The 16938-nt window shown below is 42.9% G+C and overlaps 2 protein-coding genes and 1 pseudogene across 3 annotated transcripts; 1 reads left to right on the top strand and 2 right to left on the bottom strand.

Annotated features, from left to right (window-relative positions):
* Positions 1-440: 440 nt before the first annotated feature.
* Positions 441-3749, bottom strand: LOC121054734 (annotated as a pseudogene).
* Positions 3750-3855: 106 nt separating this feature from the next.
* Positions 3856-7456, top strand: LOC102721171 (replication protein A 32 kDa subunit C-like). Of its 2 annotated transcripts, none has more exons than XM_015838449.2 (10): positions 3856-4012; positions 4099-4230; positions 4320-4417; positions 4504-4545; positions 4633-4710; positions 5854-5932; positions 6018-6518; positions 6820-6869; positions 6944-7012; positions 7111-7456. In XM_015838449.2, exons 1-10 carry the CDS (start codon positions 3893-3895, stop codon positions 7193-7195), a joined length of 1254 nt encoding a protein of 417 aa, XP_015693935.1. In that variant the 5' UTR covers positions 3856-3892; the 3' UTR covers positions 7196-7456. The 2 variants fall into 2 exon arrangements, with proteins under 2 accessions (XP_015693935.1, XP_015693934.1); XM_015838448.2 differs by having other exon boundaries at positions 6781-6869; positions 7111-7455.
* Positions 7457-12135: 4679 nt separating this feature from the next.
* LOC102720885 (probable receptor-like serine/threonine-protein kinase At5g57670) lies at positions 12136-14584 on the bottom strand. The gene is made up of 8 exons (XM_040525216.1): positions 14461-14584; positions 14183-14423; positions 13840-14094; positions 13575-13732; positions 13409-13488; positions 13172-13307; positions 12912-13061; positions 12136-12604 (listed from the first exon to the last, which is right to left on the bottom strand). The coding sequence occupies exons 2-8, from the start codon at positions 14385-14387 to the stop codon at positions 12410-12412; spliced, it is 1179 nt and encodes a 392-aa protein (XP_040381150.1). The 5' UTR covers positions 14388-14423; positions 14461-14584; the 3' UTR covers positions 12136-12409.
* Between the last annotated feature and the right edge of the window lie 2354 nt (positions 14585-16938).

Genomic DNA, 16938 nt, shown 5'->3' with positions numbered 1-16938 from the left:
AATCTTTTCGATAAAATAAATGATCAAGGTAAATCCAAAAGTCAAACAAAAAAAATGAAGGGGCACTTTAATTTAGATATGGAAAATCACAACCATTTTCATCCCTAACCCATAGGTGTAAAACGAAAGGAAAATACACCGAAAGGAAAACCACAACCGTTTTCATCCCCAACCCATAGGTGTAAAACGAAAGAAAAAATACTCATAGCAACATCATCATATCTTTTCGCTTTTGTTTATGCCTATAAGCCAACATTTAAATTTTTAACATTAAATTTAAAGTTGATTTTGGAGTTTTCTCATCATATTTTATTTTTCAATCTTTTTTTAGATCGCTAAGAATACATGTATAAAAATTTTATTCATAAATTATTTTTTAAATATGCCGTGAAAAAGAAAAAAAAAGCCTCCACGGCAACGCAAAAGAATGAAGTGCACAAAGAGTGTCACAGTATGATATTTATTAAAATTTTAAATTCCATTAAGGAGAAGAATAAGAAGAGGAAAAGATTGCACTGCTGTACACATTGACGCCAACGCATGGCTGAAGCACCCTGTGAAACTTCCTTGATTCATATCCACTTCTCACTCCATCTCAGTTCAGATTGTATGCAGCTCAAAATCACTTCTTTGAATCGCTTTCTTGTTTTATCATGCCTGTTACTTTATCTCTTAGTTTTCTTTCCACTCAACAAATGGAAAAAAAAACGAGCACCGCCTTTTGGCAGGTGGGGAGGATTGGGAGTATTTGATTAACGTGAATACAAAACAGAGAAACACATGTCGCTATTGTATTCGTCAATAACGGAGGAAACATGCTGCTGTTAAATTCCTGGGGCTGAGATTTGCACAACTGGAGTGTTATAATCTGTATCTTCTTAACATGATAATCCATGTACACCAACCGCAGCAGGCAAGGAATTTGTGAGCAGCATAGAACTGTTTAAAATAGAGAAGGATAAAAAATGAACAAACCTTCCATCTTAATTCAAAGATACGCAAATGTGCATATTCTCAGGGAAAAAAATGAACAAAAAGCCTCAACGACTAGAAAACAGCCTACGCCATTGTAGAGTAAGATCTGAAATTTGGAAACAATTAAGCAGAATAACTTCCAAGGGTATAACAGTTAAAAATGTTGCTAAGACTTCTTATATACTACTGTAAAAAAAGTACATGTATTATCACAATATACCTGCAGCATTCTATTCATTCTTCATCACCGCTCTGTCAATCCTAGGCTTTTTTACTTGTATTTGCATGGCAGTTTCTGGTCTTCTCTTAGCACGATGGACCCGAGAAGGTAATCGAATTGTTGACAATGGCACCATGATTGGCTCAGCCTCAGGTGTCCCAGTAATTCTTACAAGACAGAGTCCCCTGTGATCTGCCTGTCTCAATACAAATGCTCGTTTCCATTTCTGATCAATTTTCACTTTAATGGGCACCCAGGGTGGCATGGTATATGCACCAGAGACCAACCTCCTTGGGCCATGACCCATTTAAGCACTCGGTTCCCTACACAGAAGATAGTCTGCAATTAAATCATATGTATATATTAAAATTCCAAATGAATTGTACAGATGTTCCATATCATGTTCATGCAAATGTGGTAGGAACTACCACAGATTTTTGTCATGTGTGGTAACATGAGGCAATATTAACAACGGACTTATGGACATGGTGCAAGTACAAACATAAATAAGAATGAAATACATGTGAACAGAGGAACACTTCAACTTGTAAAGTGCTAAAATTTCTGGTAAGAATGAAAAACAAAACAAATACCACAGCTTCAGGAAAGCAATATACCATAGTAGGAGTCACATCCCAGCGATTTTTGTTGGAGTGTTTGCAACATTTTTTTATGCCGGATTGATATGATAAAAAAGGTAACAATAAACTCCGACAATTATCACCTATACCTTGTAATAAAGGAAAGTAGTGTTCAGGAAATACAGAAGATGGATCTTCACACATTGATCACAAGGTTACTCAAACCACTATTAAATTAAAGTATGAAACGGTCCACGAGGTTGAGGTTTCTTTAGTTTCACTCATCATTTGGGAGAGTACATTCAGGGATGCATTCTTTTGGAGAACATTTTTTGTCACCAATCATAACTATGCCAAAAAAAAAAAAATTCCTGCCGCAATCAGGTACTAGATGCCTGGTATTAGGCTCCAGGTAGCCACTGCCCACTGCAATCAGGCACTAGATGTAGATGGTGCATTAGGCAGCTGACCTGACTTGGGGGCTCTTGTGATGCTATGTTAGTATTCTATTGTCTATTTTTGATTAAATATGCTTGCTAATTTCTTAGTTGATCATAGGAACTAGATGACATACTCACCATCCATAGATTCAAACAATTGAGCAATATCAACTCTTATGGTGTCACTGCAGTATCTGTCATATAATATCAACTTCCTCACCACATATTTGTAATACTCAACAGCGTCAAAAGCAGTCCGCCAGACCATTAAATTGCCTAAAATATAAGTTATGGGTGGGAAGCCAGGAAGCACCAGCAACCATGAGCCCAAGCAGTTAGGAGAATATGAGGAAAAATGAGGGGAGAGCGCTGCTTAGTTCATAACCAAACATAACTAATTAACATATCCAAAGAAAAGGGGACTGAGGGCTCACCAACCATTAAGGGCCTCTTCGTTTCAAACGATTTTTACAGGAAAGCTGGAGGAATTGAACTGTTTTCTCTAAAATTCCTATAAAATTCCTGTGAAACGAAGATGCCCTGACTAACAAATTCATGCTGCGGTAAGTTTCAGATCAAATCACTGCAGTATGAGCAGATCAGGCACCATATGCCTCAATGGATCAATATAGAATTTCCCTTCCTTGGGGACCCAAAGATCAATGTGGAGTTTGACTATGAGCAAACACTTGTAACAGCTTAGACCTGATACTTTAAAATACAAGGAACACGAGCATTGCCAATTAGGTGCAAGGAGGCAATCATGTAATCCTCCTTGCAATGATTTCCACTAATCTTAACGGGATTCCCATTATCTAAAAAAACTAATCTTAAATCACGAATGAAACATGGGCACTACCCAAGTACCCATGCCTTCTAGTTCTATGGTTTTTCATATCCCTATAACTCTAGCTCGAGGGTGAAGCGTACCAGCACTCTAAGAACAAGCCACGGTTTAGCTATGCAATGCGAATCATAGAAGCAATACAACGCAAAACCGCAGCGACTTTTGTGGCGTACTGCACAACAAAATTGATGACAGTGAAAACTGAAATCCCGCATGCCCCAAATTGACTTTCGGTCACGGCCACGATCCAATCCCAGAACCAGATAAAGCATCCCGACCAAATCCGAAGTACCCGAATCGAGAATCGCTTCACGGATCCAGCCATTGTTTTTTTTTGGAGTCAACCGCGTAATCCCCATCGAACTGAGCAGCATTTTGAGTGCAAACCGCAATCTCACATTACAAGATGGAGGAAGAAAGAGAACGACGAATGTTACCGAGAATCGCCGCCGCTGACCGCACGGAGCGCAGCCTGCCTCTCCGCGCGCCGGATACGCTCTCCTGGACCTGGAGCGCGGCGGCGCGGCGAACTCTTTTATTCCTTCTCGAAAGCGGCTTCCCCTCCTTCTATGCTGGCTTTCCGCCTTCCAGCTATGGACACGCCTACCAGGCTGGAGTTCTAATCCGTCTCCTCTGACGCAAGGGTCCCACCTTGACAGCTGTGAGTCCTTTCGACGCCACGTCATTTCCTCTCACGCGGCTTCCACCCCCCCCCCCCCCTTTTTTTTTTTACTTTTCCCGCTCAAACGAAATTCCGCCTCGGCTCGATCCGTTTCCATTCCGCCACGTCTCGTTCGCAAATCGAAACCGCCGCTCCGACGCCGGCGAGATGGCCGCCGCTGCGTCCCACTTCTCCGGCATGGTGCTCATGCCGTCGCAGCGCAGCGGGGCATCCGGGGCGGAGTACTCCGCCGCCGGCACCGTCGCCGCTGCTCCTTCCCCTTCCAAGGTTCGTGATCTTCGTCGTAAACCCTATCTCCTTCTCGCTCTTCCGGTCTTCCCGGAACCCTAATGCACTCGAGGTATCCTTCTCAGACGCGCGACCCCCGCTTCTCCGGATGCGTCCCCGCTACCGTGCGCCACATTTCCCGGTCCTTCGCCGCCGCGGCCGCCGCGGACGGCGGTGGCGACCCCGTCTTCTCCATCGACGGCGTCGAGACCACCAACGTAGTCTCCTCGGCGCCTCCACGTGCTTCCCTAAAATTTTGTTTCCGTGGCCTCACATAACTCTGTTTTTTGGCCGTTGATGGTTGTAGGTTAGGGTTTTGGGGAGGGTTGCGACCATGACGAGTAGGGAGACTGACGTGTCCTTCACTCTCGATGACGGCACCGGGAAGATCGCACTCGTTCGGTGGTGAGTATTGAGTTGCAATTTTTTTTCCTGTCAATCCAATGCTGTTGCAATACTGTACATGTGACATTTTTTTTCTGGGATTGTAGGATCACCGATCCGTCGGATACTCGTGAGACGTCTTACATTCAGTATGTGATGTGCAGACTCTGAGATGTGTTTATTTTAGTTCCAGCGGATTTATAATTCTGCTATTTATTTGGCATCTACATATGAAGTGATGGAGCGTATGTCAAGGTTCAAGTGAACCTCACGGGATTTCAAGCTAAGAAGCAGGGATTTGCTCGATCTATCAGGTAAGGCACATGAGTTCCATTGGTATTAATGTGATGGTACGCTGTTTGTTAATTCACTTGGAAAGCTTCTGCTTAAGCTCATTTTATCATTTGAATGAAGCACTATGTTTTTTTAAAGCGGTACCACTAAAATTCATAGCTGTGAGTTATATTTGTTTTCAATTGCAATTATGTGCGCTATCACCACTGTGAAATTTGCATACTATGCTTTGGCTGTCTTTGTTTTGCACCTCCCCCCAAAATGTCTTGGCTGTTTGCTTGTTCTAAGATTATGGACTTACAGAGTATTATTTGTGGATAATTTGAACTCTGTTCTTACAGTAAAATACCTGAAATATATTACATCGTTTGAATGGAATGCTAATATTGGATGGACTGATTTGATCCATAGTGGGTGCAAATTTAGAAGTGTTTTGAAGAAATACGGTGGATATTTGAGATAAAGGTTTTATAGCATGTGGCCCAGATGCTAGCTATCATTTTTTTTGGCATGTTTGTGTGTGCTTGAGTCTAACATTGTCCTCTTTCAGAGTAGCTTTCTCTGTTCTTATGAGTTCTACGTGGGTAATATCTTTTGCAACTTGCTGATTTTTGTCAGATAGCACCATCATTTTCTGTCCAAATTTATTAGATCTTTGCATATAAGGATGCTGATTTTAGCTTCATTACACACTACTCTTTCTTCTATTTCATCTTCTTAGGTCTTTTGCAACATTTTCTTTAACTTGTTAAGTCGGTGGGAATGTTAAATCTGAGGTCCAGCGGTTCACTGTTATTGAGTGATGTAAACTGCATGCAATTCCTTAACTGCAATCGTTTCTGTCATGCATTGCAGAACCATGTTGCTCTTGCATTTCTGTTTTCTTTCATTGTTATATCCTTTCTGATTGTACTGTCGGTGTCAGATGAACTACCGATTGTACAAACAAGCCGGAAACAAAATTAGTCAATGCTTCCTTCACCTTAATTCAGTACAATTCAGGTTTCAAAACAAGTGAATAACTGTTCTGTAGAAATACTAGCTCACTATTTTAGTATTAGTTTATGAGTACTCGAGGAAATTATATATTTTTGTTCTTTTCTGTCATTTACTAAGGGTGCCTCTATTCTGTTAAGCTTCAATTGTGATTCATGTATTTGCAGGCCTATTACCAATTTCAATGAAGTGGTGCTACATTTCATTGAGTGTATGCACGTGCATTTGGACAGTATTCAGTTGAAGGTACAGAAAAAATATTATGGCAATATTCTACTGCTAATTTGACAACGAAAGAAGTTATTGATGTCGTTACCTTTTCATTTTGTAGATGCAAAAGCAACTCCCTCCTGCAGTCCAGACCAATGGATACCCTCATGTGCCTTTTTCTGGTGGAGTGAGAGACTACCAAGTTCATTTCAATCCTCAAGTAAACCAAGGATTACCTCCTGCAGTTCAAACAAATACATCTACTTATGTGCCTCTTTCTGGTGGAGTTAGAGATTATCAAGCTCATTTTCCTCAAGTAAACCAAGAGCAATTTCATCCGGCAGTTCAAGCAAGCACAACTGCTCATGTGCCTTTTTCTGGTGGAGTTAGAGAACATCAAATTCATTTTACTCCTAAAGTAACCCAAGGGCAATTTCCTCCATCAGTTCAAACTAACGCATCTGCTCATGTGCCTTATTCTGGTGTCATTAGAGAACATCAAGCTCATTTTACACCTCCAATAAACCAAGGGCAATTTCCTCCAGTTCCAACAAGCACATATAATCATGTCCCTTTTTCTGGTGGAGTGAAAGAACAAGTTCATCTTACTCAAGCAAACCAAGTATGAAATTTATGATACATACAGTTCTCATGATTGCTTTGCTTATATAAAAATAATACCAAAATATATGATTTAGTCGCTATATTTGAGATTGAGAATTAATTTTATTTTGCTATTCATGTCAGTACTATGGACTTGAGATGGTTAGTTGCCTTTTCCTTAGCATAGTTATTAGTGCATTCAGTTTAATCCACCAACATCCTTCAATGCCTTTCTTTCTTGTTATGTCTTCGCTCTTGCCTGATCTTGCAAGATCTTTTAGGCCCAGTTTCCAGCTTACTCAGTCACTGGTGGATTACAGCATGACGTCCAAAGAATGGTTTTGGAAGTCATGAAGCAACCAGATATACTGTAAGCGTAGTGTCTCATGCACTGGTACTGATGAAAGCTTATTTTGGGTATTTGGACTGACTTTCTTTCCACAGTGCTTTCGAACATGGAGTACATGTTGATGAATTGGCTCGAAGAACTGGAATGCCTAAACCAAAAATAGTGTACTCCCCCCCCCCCCCCCCCCCCCCGCGGTGTGTGTGTGTGTGTTAATGTTTTTTTTCTTGCACATGAATGAATGACTTGAGCGGCTACTATCCAGGGAAGCTACCAAGCATCTGGCTGATGAAGGCCACGTTTATTGGACCATTGACGACAATCATGTCAAGTCTATGTTTAACGGTTGATCAATGCAATCATCTTCAAGACTAGTATAGCAGTGTGAGATTAAGTGCGACTGCAGATGCTAAAAGTTCATGCCACATGCTGTAAGTACTCATATAGGGTGTAAATGACTCAGTGTTTCCTGTCTACAAATCAAACAAGAAAACGACATGTTTCACACTTGGAAGCTGTGATTGCTGAATGGATCTGCTTGTTACTACTACGAAGCTCACTGGCTTCTTGGATGTACAATTTAATCTCTTCATGCTTAGGTCTTTTCTGCTTGATTGTTTGCAGCATACTTATTTTATGTTATGTCACTTAGTATGCCAGTGATTCTTTTCATGTTTATGAAATCTTAATCCTGTTTTAATCTTTCCTATTTAACTCTGCTGCTTTTAACCGGTATAGACAGAAAACTCTAGTTCCTCAGTATGAGTGGCTACTTACGTTTTGATGATAAATAAATTTTTGCCTGGTTGTTTACTGTGGTACTTGCTTATCAAATGCATTATTTCTGTCTTGTCCAATTCATTGCACAAAGAGAATGGAATAAGCAGCAGTAGGAATGACAGGGTTTAGACTTTAGTCTGATAATTCGCACCAATGCCAGGTCAACTACTATTGGTTTTTCACTGTTCATATGTGCAATGCATTTTTAAGAAAGTTTTAATTATCTTTTAGGTTCTCATCTCAAAAGAATTCTTGTTTGCTTTGTGCATTGTGTAAGAGCTTCTTTGGTATGCTTAGCTGAGGTTATTTTTTAATTGCTGTCTAAGTGTCTACTGACCATAAAGGTACATGTGCTATCCCAAAGCCTGTGCAACAAATATTCTTAATGGATCCATCTAACACTAGTTTGCTAATAGCATTGGAACCCTCAACATCTTATCCATTAACCTTTGGTATTATATTTATTCTGAACATTACATACAATATCTATGATAAATTGAATACAAAGCATGAGTAGAAAGAAGTATCTTTTTAAATGTTTTAAAGCATCCCCTGGATTAGGTATACTGTTAGATTTTTTGTTGTATTATGTTTCATCACGACTATGCAAAAATTTGGTGTTGTCCATGTCATGTGGGGCACGCAATTCTAGCGTCGCAACAAAGGCAAGGGCACAACAAGCGCCAACAACAGCGGCTAGGCGCCATTTTTGGAAGAATCAGGCAACGCCATAATAGGGAAAGCTAAAATTAGGGAATAAGTTTCCATATTTAATATGCCAAGAGCCTATATATATAAAGAATTGTACCAAGGAGTACTGGAATTGAGCAATAACAAATTCCTCTTCCTAATTCCCTTTTTCTATCCAAATCTCTCTCTCACCATTGCAAACTCTGGCGAACAGCCGTGTGCTCCGATAACCTCTCGCTATGAGCTGCGTAGCTGAGACCCGGCTGTCTTGGGCACTAACACCCTTAACAACTTGGTATCAACTTCCAGACGATCCTCTTCCACCTCCACTCCACTACGCCACGCCACCGTCAGCCACATCATTGGTCTCCATGGCCAATCCAACACTGGCGGATCTCGCCACGCTCATCTCAATGTCAGGTTACGGAAGAGGATCGTCTGGAAGCTTAAACCAAGTTGTCAAAGGCGTTAGTGCCCAAGACAGTCGGGTCTTGGCTACGCAGCTCGTAGAAGAGGCCGTCGAAGCACACGGCTGTTCGCCGAAGTTTGCAAAGGTGAGAAAGAGAGATTTGGAGAGAAGGGAATTAGCAAGATGATTTGTTATTGCTCAATTCCAATACTCCTTGGTACAATTCTTTATATAGGCTCTTGGCTGGCTAAACATGGAAACTTATTCCCTAATTTTAGCTTTCCTATTATGGTGTTGCCTGATTCTTCCAAAACTGGCGCCTAGCCGCTATTGTTGGCGCTTGCTGTGCCCTTGCCTTTGTTGTGATGCTGGAATTGCGTGCCCCACATGACATCATATTTTATTAATTTGAGTACGAGTAAAACAACCAAAGTTATATGCATTGAATGGATCCATGCAGATAATGAGAAACCTAAAAAAAAAAGTCATGTTTTTGTTGTTTCAAATATTTATTTGTGTACACGTTTGTTCTTCATTTCACTCGCATTGGCAAAGAAATATTTTGATTTTTTAAAATAATATCATTTAAATGGAAAATCTCAAAAGTAAGTGTTGGATATTGAAAATTGCAAAAATATGGCTCTATCGAATTGGGTCGGGTCGACAGTGAACCTGTTGACTGTCAAAGCATCCCTAGCAGCTCATCTAAATTTGGTCATACATATCTTTATTTGGATGATCATCAAAAATAGTTCCATCCTTTATATATCTTTGTACTTCAGCAAATTATCCATATATGACATATTTTATATCTCTTTGTTGAATAGAGAGAACATCTAAATATAGTTGTTCTCTCTCCTAATATGGATTAGATCAAAAAATAGAAGATGAGATGGATGGTTTGCTAGAGCTCAACTTTTACTCTCCATCCTCTATTTTCAGAATGAAGGATGTGATAGCTGATCTGCTGGGGATGCTCTTAACCTGAGCTAGTTCGATAGGGATCTCCACTTTTGATATGTCTAGCCATGAAGGAGCCTATTGAACTAGGGGAGTTGGACATGATCTATAGATTTGATGGGAAGGATCTTATTGAACTAGGGGAGTTCGATAGGGCCCATAGGTGTTGGCTAGGAAGGGGTCTGTCAAACGAGGAGTTCGATAGAGCCAACAGTGGTGTAGCTTAATCTGATAGGGCTCTATCGTTCGCTCTTCGTTCGACAGAGACCCTGTTGACCACACCAAGTTCGGTAGGGTTTTATTTTCATAATTTTTTTTCTCGCCGACGTACATTTTTTTGCAATTTTTCATTTAAATAGTATTTTTTTAAAAAAAATCAAATTTCAGGGCTGCATATGGCATGATACATCTCTGTCAGGTCCATATGGTCTTGTTTTCCCTGTTATTATTTTCTGTTTTCTTTTCCAATGGAAATAGTTTCTTTTCTACATTCTTATCAGCAGGTGACATCATACGTGCAAAATATGCTTTCATGGTCAACATACTGAAACCCATTATGGAGATGAAAGCAAAATAGGGTAGTTCTTAAAACCCAGGAACGTCCTTACCAGCTTTCTTTCTTCCAGTGGTGCATTTATGTGGTTTCTGTTCATAGATTAAGAAACATACAAGGATGAAGGTCTAGCAAGTAGCAACCAACTGGGTATGTTTGTCTGTATCATTTTATTTATAGACAACTCCCTTTAATAATCTTTAATCATGTCACAAACATTTGTGCATTCATCTTACACCTTACTGACCACCATTATCAATGTTTGGTCCTTACCATGTCTGGGTTCCTTCATAGAATACAGCATCGTCAAACTTCATGAAAATTTTATGGTATTGAGAAACTAGGTAATGAGAAATTTCTTTTGCACAAAGTGCTAATCTAATAATTCTAGCTATACTTAAGAAGAAAAAAAAACTTATGGTATTGTTGAACATCACATTCTCCCATTCCTGTCTAACATTTGCTGGTGGACTGTCTAGCACTGAGGCATCAGTTTTTGTGAGGCATTTAGTTGCTGTAGGTGTGCAAGTGATTACAACTTACAAGAAAGAGATGGACAAATTGCTCATTTCAATGCATTAGGGTCCATGCTCAAGTTATGTTTTTATGATAGTTGAGATTCGTTTTCCTGCTGATCATGCAAATATTGCTGGCAATTACAAAGTATTAGCACTGTCGTTTTCTAGGATTTTTTTTCCTGCCTTGCAAATATTTTGCTTCTGGTAAATTGAAAAGTTTGCCTTTGGGTTTCTTAGGGCACTCCATCTCTTGGTTGCTCACTGAACCTTCTGTTTGTCTTGTTTTAGTTAGGCAGTGGGAACTGTCCCACTTTGGTTTGATCATTTGATTTTATTTTTCCGTATCCCTTATCTGCTAGCCGTGGTAGGTTTGACCGTGCTCCAATTCTGAACCCCTTCCCGTTTCTTGGAATCAAGCTCTTGTTTCTTTCTCTAATGAGTCATATTTGGTCAGACCTTGCACGCTTGGGCAAGGGCTTTAACCATGTGTGTGTTCTTATTTTGGTTTTAGGATACCTAAAGGGCCAATTATTCAGAGCGGATATATTACATGCACCAATTATTTCATTTACCACCGGTTTCACCTTTTTGCTGGATTCTTTTCTGGGGACTTTCTCTCACAGGTGTAGAAACCACCACAATCTGTCAGATAACTATTTCAGACCAAATCATTTGGCACAACACTTAAGCAAGCACAAAGCTTTCAGGTTTTGAGTATACTGTTCATAGTGTAGTATCGTACCATTAAACTTAAGGAACACGCTCAAACTTTGCCCCAACACCGGCTTATGATTATTAAACCATACGCTTGAAAACCAATGTATTGTACCCCCGCTTTTAAGCTTTTGGAGCAAAAAATCTCTCTTTCAAGGATTTTTCTACTTTCTTGTCAAGTTCTAGGCACATGCCTAGACATGCTCAACAACTTCCAGAGTCTTGAGAAGATAAACACACCTGCTGCATTTCATATCAACTTATCAACAACTGCCACAACCATGTACCCCCTCCCGTTCTCATTCATGGCTGAAGGAGCCACCCAGCAGGCAGGCAATTTAGGCCAGGATGGGGTCCAAGAGCCGTACAACCATGGATGCAGCACCAGCACGTACCCTGGCTTTAAGGGGGCACAGCTCAGCTCTGTCCCAAACTGCCATGCCACGGCACTGCACTCATGCACTGGCCCTTGTGCAAATTCAAGCCTACTTGGCCACGAACCCAACTGCTCACCTATAAATTAGTGTCATGCTTTGTCACCTTCAGATACAACTGTAACCCAGCTGAGGTTGCAGGTAGCCTTGACTGGTACTCTTTCTTGAGAGGGGCCAGCCACATCCAGCCTCTCATCTCGTCAAGGCTTAGGTTTAGGTCAGCCTGTGGCCGACAAAATCTCAGTTTGCTTGCTACTATTCCGCTGCCTTAATACATTCATCAACACACTTCTCCCCCCGTATTTCTTGCGTGGAAGTACACTATCTTTTGATGTTCATGTCAAGATCAATGGGACTGGTACTACTTGCTTTTCATAGACTGTTGGATGATAAGATGAAAAATCTTTCTATTTACAAGTGGACCCAGTGGAGCATCTATCAAAATTTTCATCTTGTAACATCACAAACATCCCCCATATTTCTTACGACTTAATCCTAAGTCCTAGCTACTGATTGCTCAAAGGTGACGAGGAGGAAGAAGGGGAGGCAGTGTTAAACTCCTCATCGTCGTCATCATCATCGACATTGTCATCGTCGTCGAGGTCATCGAATCCCCACAGCTCCTCCTCGTCGGCGTCCTCCGCCTCGGGCATCGCCCACCGGTCTTGCCGGATCTCGATGCCTTCCAGCAGCTCCAGCACCTGCGACCACCACCAGTTCCATGGCCTACGTTACTAGCGCTGTTGCAAATAACTTGTGTTGTTCCACGTAAATCAAGCAACATCAAGGAGTAGTTTGTGGGTTACTACTACATGGAGACATGTGCTTGGGGGCGCCCTGTCATGAATCTCTGCCCTAAATTATGACTGTTTGCATGGAAATGCTAACCATGCCGATGACAAAATATTTGCAAGTAGGCAAGCAATTTAGTGTTTCCATCGCAGCAATCCTGCTTGAGAAATGGACAAGCGCTCGTTGCCTTCACAAGGAGAACAGAGTGTAGCTTACCTCGGTCATGGATGGCCGCCACGTCGCCGACGAGCGGATGCAGAGCGACGCCACGAACGCCAGCCGCCTCGCCTGCTCGCCGTCGTAGTCGCCGCCGATCCTTGGATCCACCAGCGACTCGATCATCCCTTCGTTCAGGAACGGCCTCGCCTGCATGCCACGGTCACAATTCATCAGTGGACTTTTTTTCCGGTGATCGAACAGGTTGTTGCAGAGACTTTCAGTGATCGGGAATGGCGAGCGATTGCGTGTTGGATTACCCAGCTGAGAAGGCTTTTGTGGCTGCCGTCCACCGGCTTTCTCCCGGTCATGATCTCCAGGAGGAAGACGCCGAACGCGAACACGTCCGTCTTCTCGTCGACGATGCCGTGCGTGTAGTACTCCGGCGCCAGGCACCTGATGAAGAGAAATCGTCCAAAAAGCCATGTCATTTCCGCCAAAATTCACCGTCAAACCGAGCAAGAATTCGACTCGACCGCGAGCAGAAAATTCTTTACCCGAATGTTCCCTCGATAGGCGCGATCGCCCGATGCGTCCACTCCGACGGCAGCCACTTGGCGAGCCCGAAATCGGAAATCTGCCATGATATGATGATCAGCTCATGTTGAAGCAGAGGAGGCGATGGGATTGATGGAGATGGTGGTGGATGGGCGGCCGACCGACCTGAGGCTGGAAGTCGTCGGTGAGCAGCACGTTGGAGGCCTTGATGTCCCTGTGGATGATCCTCCTCTGGCACCCCTTGTGTAGGTACTCCAGCCCCCTCGCCGTGCCGACGGCAATGGCGTGCCGCACCGCCCACCCCATCGCCGGCGCCTTCTCATCTGCGACGCAACAGTTACAGAACACACGCATCGGTCGGTCGAGCAAGAAACGTCAAACGCCATTAATGGCGACGTGCTGTGACTGTTTTGGTGACGCGCTTGTGTACCGTGGAGGTTGGCGGAGACGGAGCCGCGGCCGGAGAAGTGGAAGACGAGGTAGAGGTCGCGGTCGACGCAGCAGCCGAGGAGCGCGCACACGTTGGGGTGCCTCGCGTGCCCCACCGTGCCGAGCTCCGCCAGGAAGTCCCGCTCCCGCCGCTCGCACGCCCACGCCCCCATCAGCCGCTTCACCGCCACCGTCCTCCCGTCGGCGAGCTCGCCGCGGTACACCTCGGACGACCCGCCTCTCCCCACCAAGTTATCTGCGCAGCACAGCACAGCACACCCATGGCATGTCAGCTCAGCTCGAAGCGCAAACGCCATTGCGCGGCGAGCTTGAATGCGGCGCACCTTTGTGGAACGCGTTGGTGGCGCGGTGAATCTCGTCGTAGGAGAAGCACCGCCACGCGGGCTTCCGTGGCGACTCCGGCGCCGCCGCGGGTGTCTCGTTCTCCTTCGCGTCGACGCCCCCATTGCCGTTCTTGGTGCCGCGGTGGCCGATGGAGAGGAGCAGCTTCTTGAAGCTGCCGCTGCTGCGCAGGTACAGAGGCCTCATCTCCCTCTCCTCGAGACCTCGACGGCAATGCCACTGCTCCAGCCAGAACAACCGGAGACCGGAGTGATCACGCCGGTGCGGCGGTGGGTGAGGAGACCAGAGCGAGACAGATGATCAGAGGAGGCGAAGCGGAGCAGGGAGACGAGCCGGCGAGCTGGTGGTGGTGGCGGCGGCGGAGGAGGGAGGCATTGATGGGTACTAACGGCGAGGTGCTCGCGGGTGCCGCGCGAGGCGTGAGCATATGAACGCGACGAGGCGTTTCGCGGAGATGCACGCCTGGTCACGCGTGGACACGGTCCTCCATGGACCGCCCCTGCATCCTGCATAGCATAACGCTAGAGCATAATGACAGATTTCTCGCTTACAGTCGGACAGAGCTTGCTACCTTTCGTAACGAAAGGGACGGTAGCATAGTGGTTACAAAGATTTCAGTAGCACTTAAGGTCTTGGGTTTGACTCTTAGTAAGAGTAAATTTTCTAGGATTCTAACGGCTTTGTACTTTTAGTGGTAGATGACGTATCCATCGACAGTGAGGCGCATGTGGTGACTTCGTCAATCTCTCCAAGATATACCGACCAGGCTTCAGAGGTGCTTATAGGGGTAGGGTTTACGTGTGTGCGTTCTTAGGGGGAGGGTATGCGTGCGTTGTAAACGTCTACGTTGTAGTGTGTTCTCTCCAAAGAAAAAGTTTGCTACCATTTGACATTGAATTCTTGTAGCCTACGACGAGAAAATCTTACTAGTCCTGAAGTGAGCCATCTTTTCGCTTATTTTATGAATAAGCAAAATAGCGCATTTACATACTAAAAATAATTTATAAATAAAACATATATATATATATATATATGTGATCTAAAAGTTAAATGTGAAAAATATATTACGATGAAAATATCAAAATTTACTAAAATTAAGATTTAAAATTCATATTTTGATTTAAAAATATAAGCATAAGCGAAAGGTTTTGTTCAACTCATACGATCAAAAGCACATACAAGTACAATGCTTCTCCAATTCTCCATCCTTAAAAAACTTTCCTTTAATATGCTACTAGGCGATCTCTATTTATTGATATGTATATAAGTAAAAAATATACTGTTCTTAGAACATATGAAAGTACATAATATCAATACTAGTTAATAGCTTCGTCAGTGATTCCATACGACGAGGCTCATTTGATATAATGCTATCTGATATATGGATCATTGAACCTTCTAGTTACAACGATCATATGTCAACTATTTAAATCAATTGACAGTAAAGTTGTTGTTTTCGATTCATGGCCATGTTGGGCAACATGTCAACCATTTTGCACTAACACAGATTAATATACGATTAGTAATATTTTAGTAGCAATGGCAATGCATCTATCTAGACCATTCTGCTTTCCCTGTGTGAGTGTGTAATACACAGGTGGTGGTACCGTGGAACATGTCTAGGCGGGTGTGGCGCGAACAGGCGGCAGCGTGGAACGGCAGTTGCTTATAAACAAGGGAAGGAAGCGTTTTCGGCTGCAGGGGAAGGGTAGGCTTTCTCTCTCTCTCTCTCTCTCTCCTCTCCTCTCCTTTTTGCTACCAGTTCCACTGTGCAAAGGGAACTTGACTCGTGCCATCTACTACTACTAGTGAACAGTGCCATCTGCTGCTGCTGCTACTAGTGAACCACACAACACTCGCCACCTATGTGCCTACGTGCACAGTAACAAAATGTTACCATGTCAGTTAAAAAAAACTGTAGCGGGTGCTACTCCGTTACGGAAAAACAGCATTTATTGGTTTATGGGTTACGTTTGATTATCTGTTTTATTTAAAAAAGTACGTATAAAGTATAATTCATGTTTAATTATCTAATAAAAATAAAGATATTAATCATCATAATTTTCTAAATAAGATAAAAAAATTAAAAATTCTATCTAACAACTAAAAATATTGATTTATTTTGAGACGGATGGCTTGTATGTCCGTAGCTCACACAGATCAGATTTCATGTTAAGTGATCGTAAAATGAGGGTATTCTTATCTGTGGATGTGTATATTGGTGGAACATTTTTGGTGCACGTTAGATTGAGATGGACTGTAACCATACAAATTTTCGTTAGATTTGGATAGAGCTTTAGTAATAAGTTACCTATTAATAATGTATCTAATTTTCGTTTGTTTTTCTTTGTCATCGTTAAAAAACTTGTAATCGCCATGATATTGGGGTACCGAATGAGTTCATCCATTATCAGAAAAATACGGTGGAGTCTAAAGACCGACTTATATCCCACATTTTTTTTAAAGAAAATCATCGCCGATGTTAGACGTGTCCTTGTAATCTCGCCGGTGATGACACTGTCGCCAAAAAGGAAAAAAAAATGTGTGCATCTGCATGACATGGCTGCACGTTGCTTGTCAGCGTCCTGGAATGACCATCCCGTTCCAGCATTCATGATCTTGTATTGGGCTGCACCAGAGCCTGTGGGCCTTGAGCCCATGGTGATTAAAAACCCGAGGCCTGTTTGATGCGCAAGTTGGCCCATGAGCCCATGACGGAGAGAGCCCCACGGCCCGT

The sequence above is a fragment of the Oryza brachyantha genome, chromosome 6 (assembly GCF_000231095.2).
Source record: "Oryza brachyantha chromosome 6, ObraRS2, whole genome shotgun sequence".
NCBI classification, from domain to species: domain Eukaryota; kingdom Viridiplantae; phylum Streptophyta; class Magnoliopsida; order Poales; family Poaceae; genus Oryza; species Oryza brachyantha.
The sequence above is the reverse complement of the archived record's forward strand: the minus strand, read 5'-3'. Positions and strand labels throughout refer to the sequence as shown.

Excerpts from the sequence above, each read along its gene's own strand:
- LOC102721171 (XM_015838448.2), top strand. The coding sequence starts at position 3,893 with ATGGCCGCCGCTGCGTCCCACTTCTCCGGCATGGTGCTCATGCCGTCG. Across the intron at positions 4,546-4,632 it reads CGTGAGACGTCTTACATTCA|TGATGGAGCGTATGTCAAGG; the intron begins GTATGTGATGTG and ends CTACATATGAAG. Across the intron at positions 6,519-6,780 it reads ATCTTACTCAAGCAAACCAA|GCCCAGTTTCCAGCTTACTC; the intron begins GTATGAAATTTA and ends AAGATCTTTTAG.
- LOC102720885 (XM_040525216.1), bottom strand. The coding sequence starts at position 14,387 with ATGAGGCCTCTGTACCTGCGCAGCAGCGGCAGCTTCAAGAAGCTGCTC. Across the intron at positions 13,062-13,171 it reads ACAAAAGCCTTCTCAGCTGG|GCGAGGCCGTTCCTGAACGA; the intron begins GTAATCCAACAC and ends CGTGGCATGCAG. Across the intron at positions 12,605-12,911 it reads GGCGGCCATCCATGACCGAG|GTGCTGGAGCTGCTGGAAGG; the intron begins GTAAGCTACACT and ends TGGTGGTCGCAG.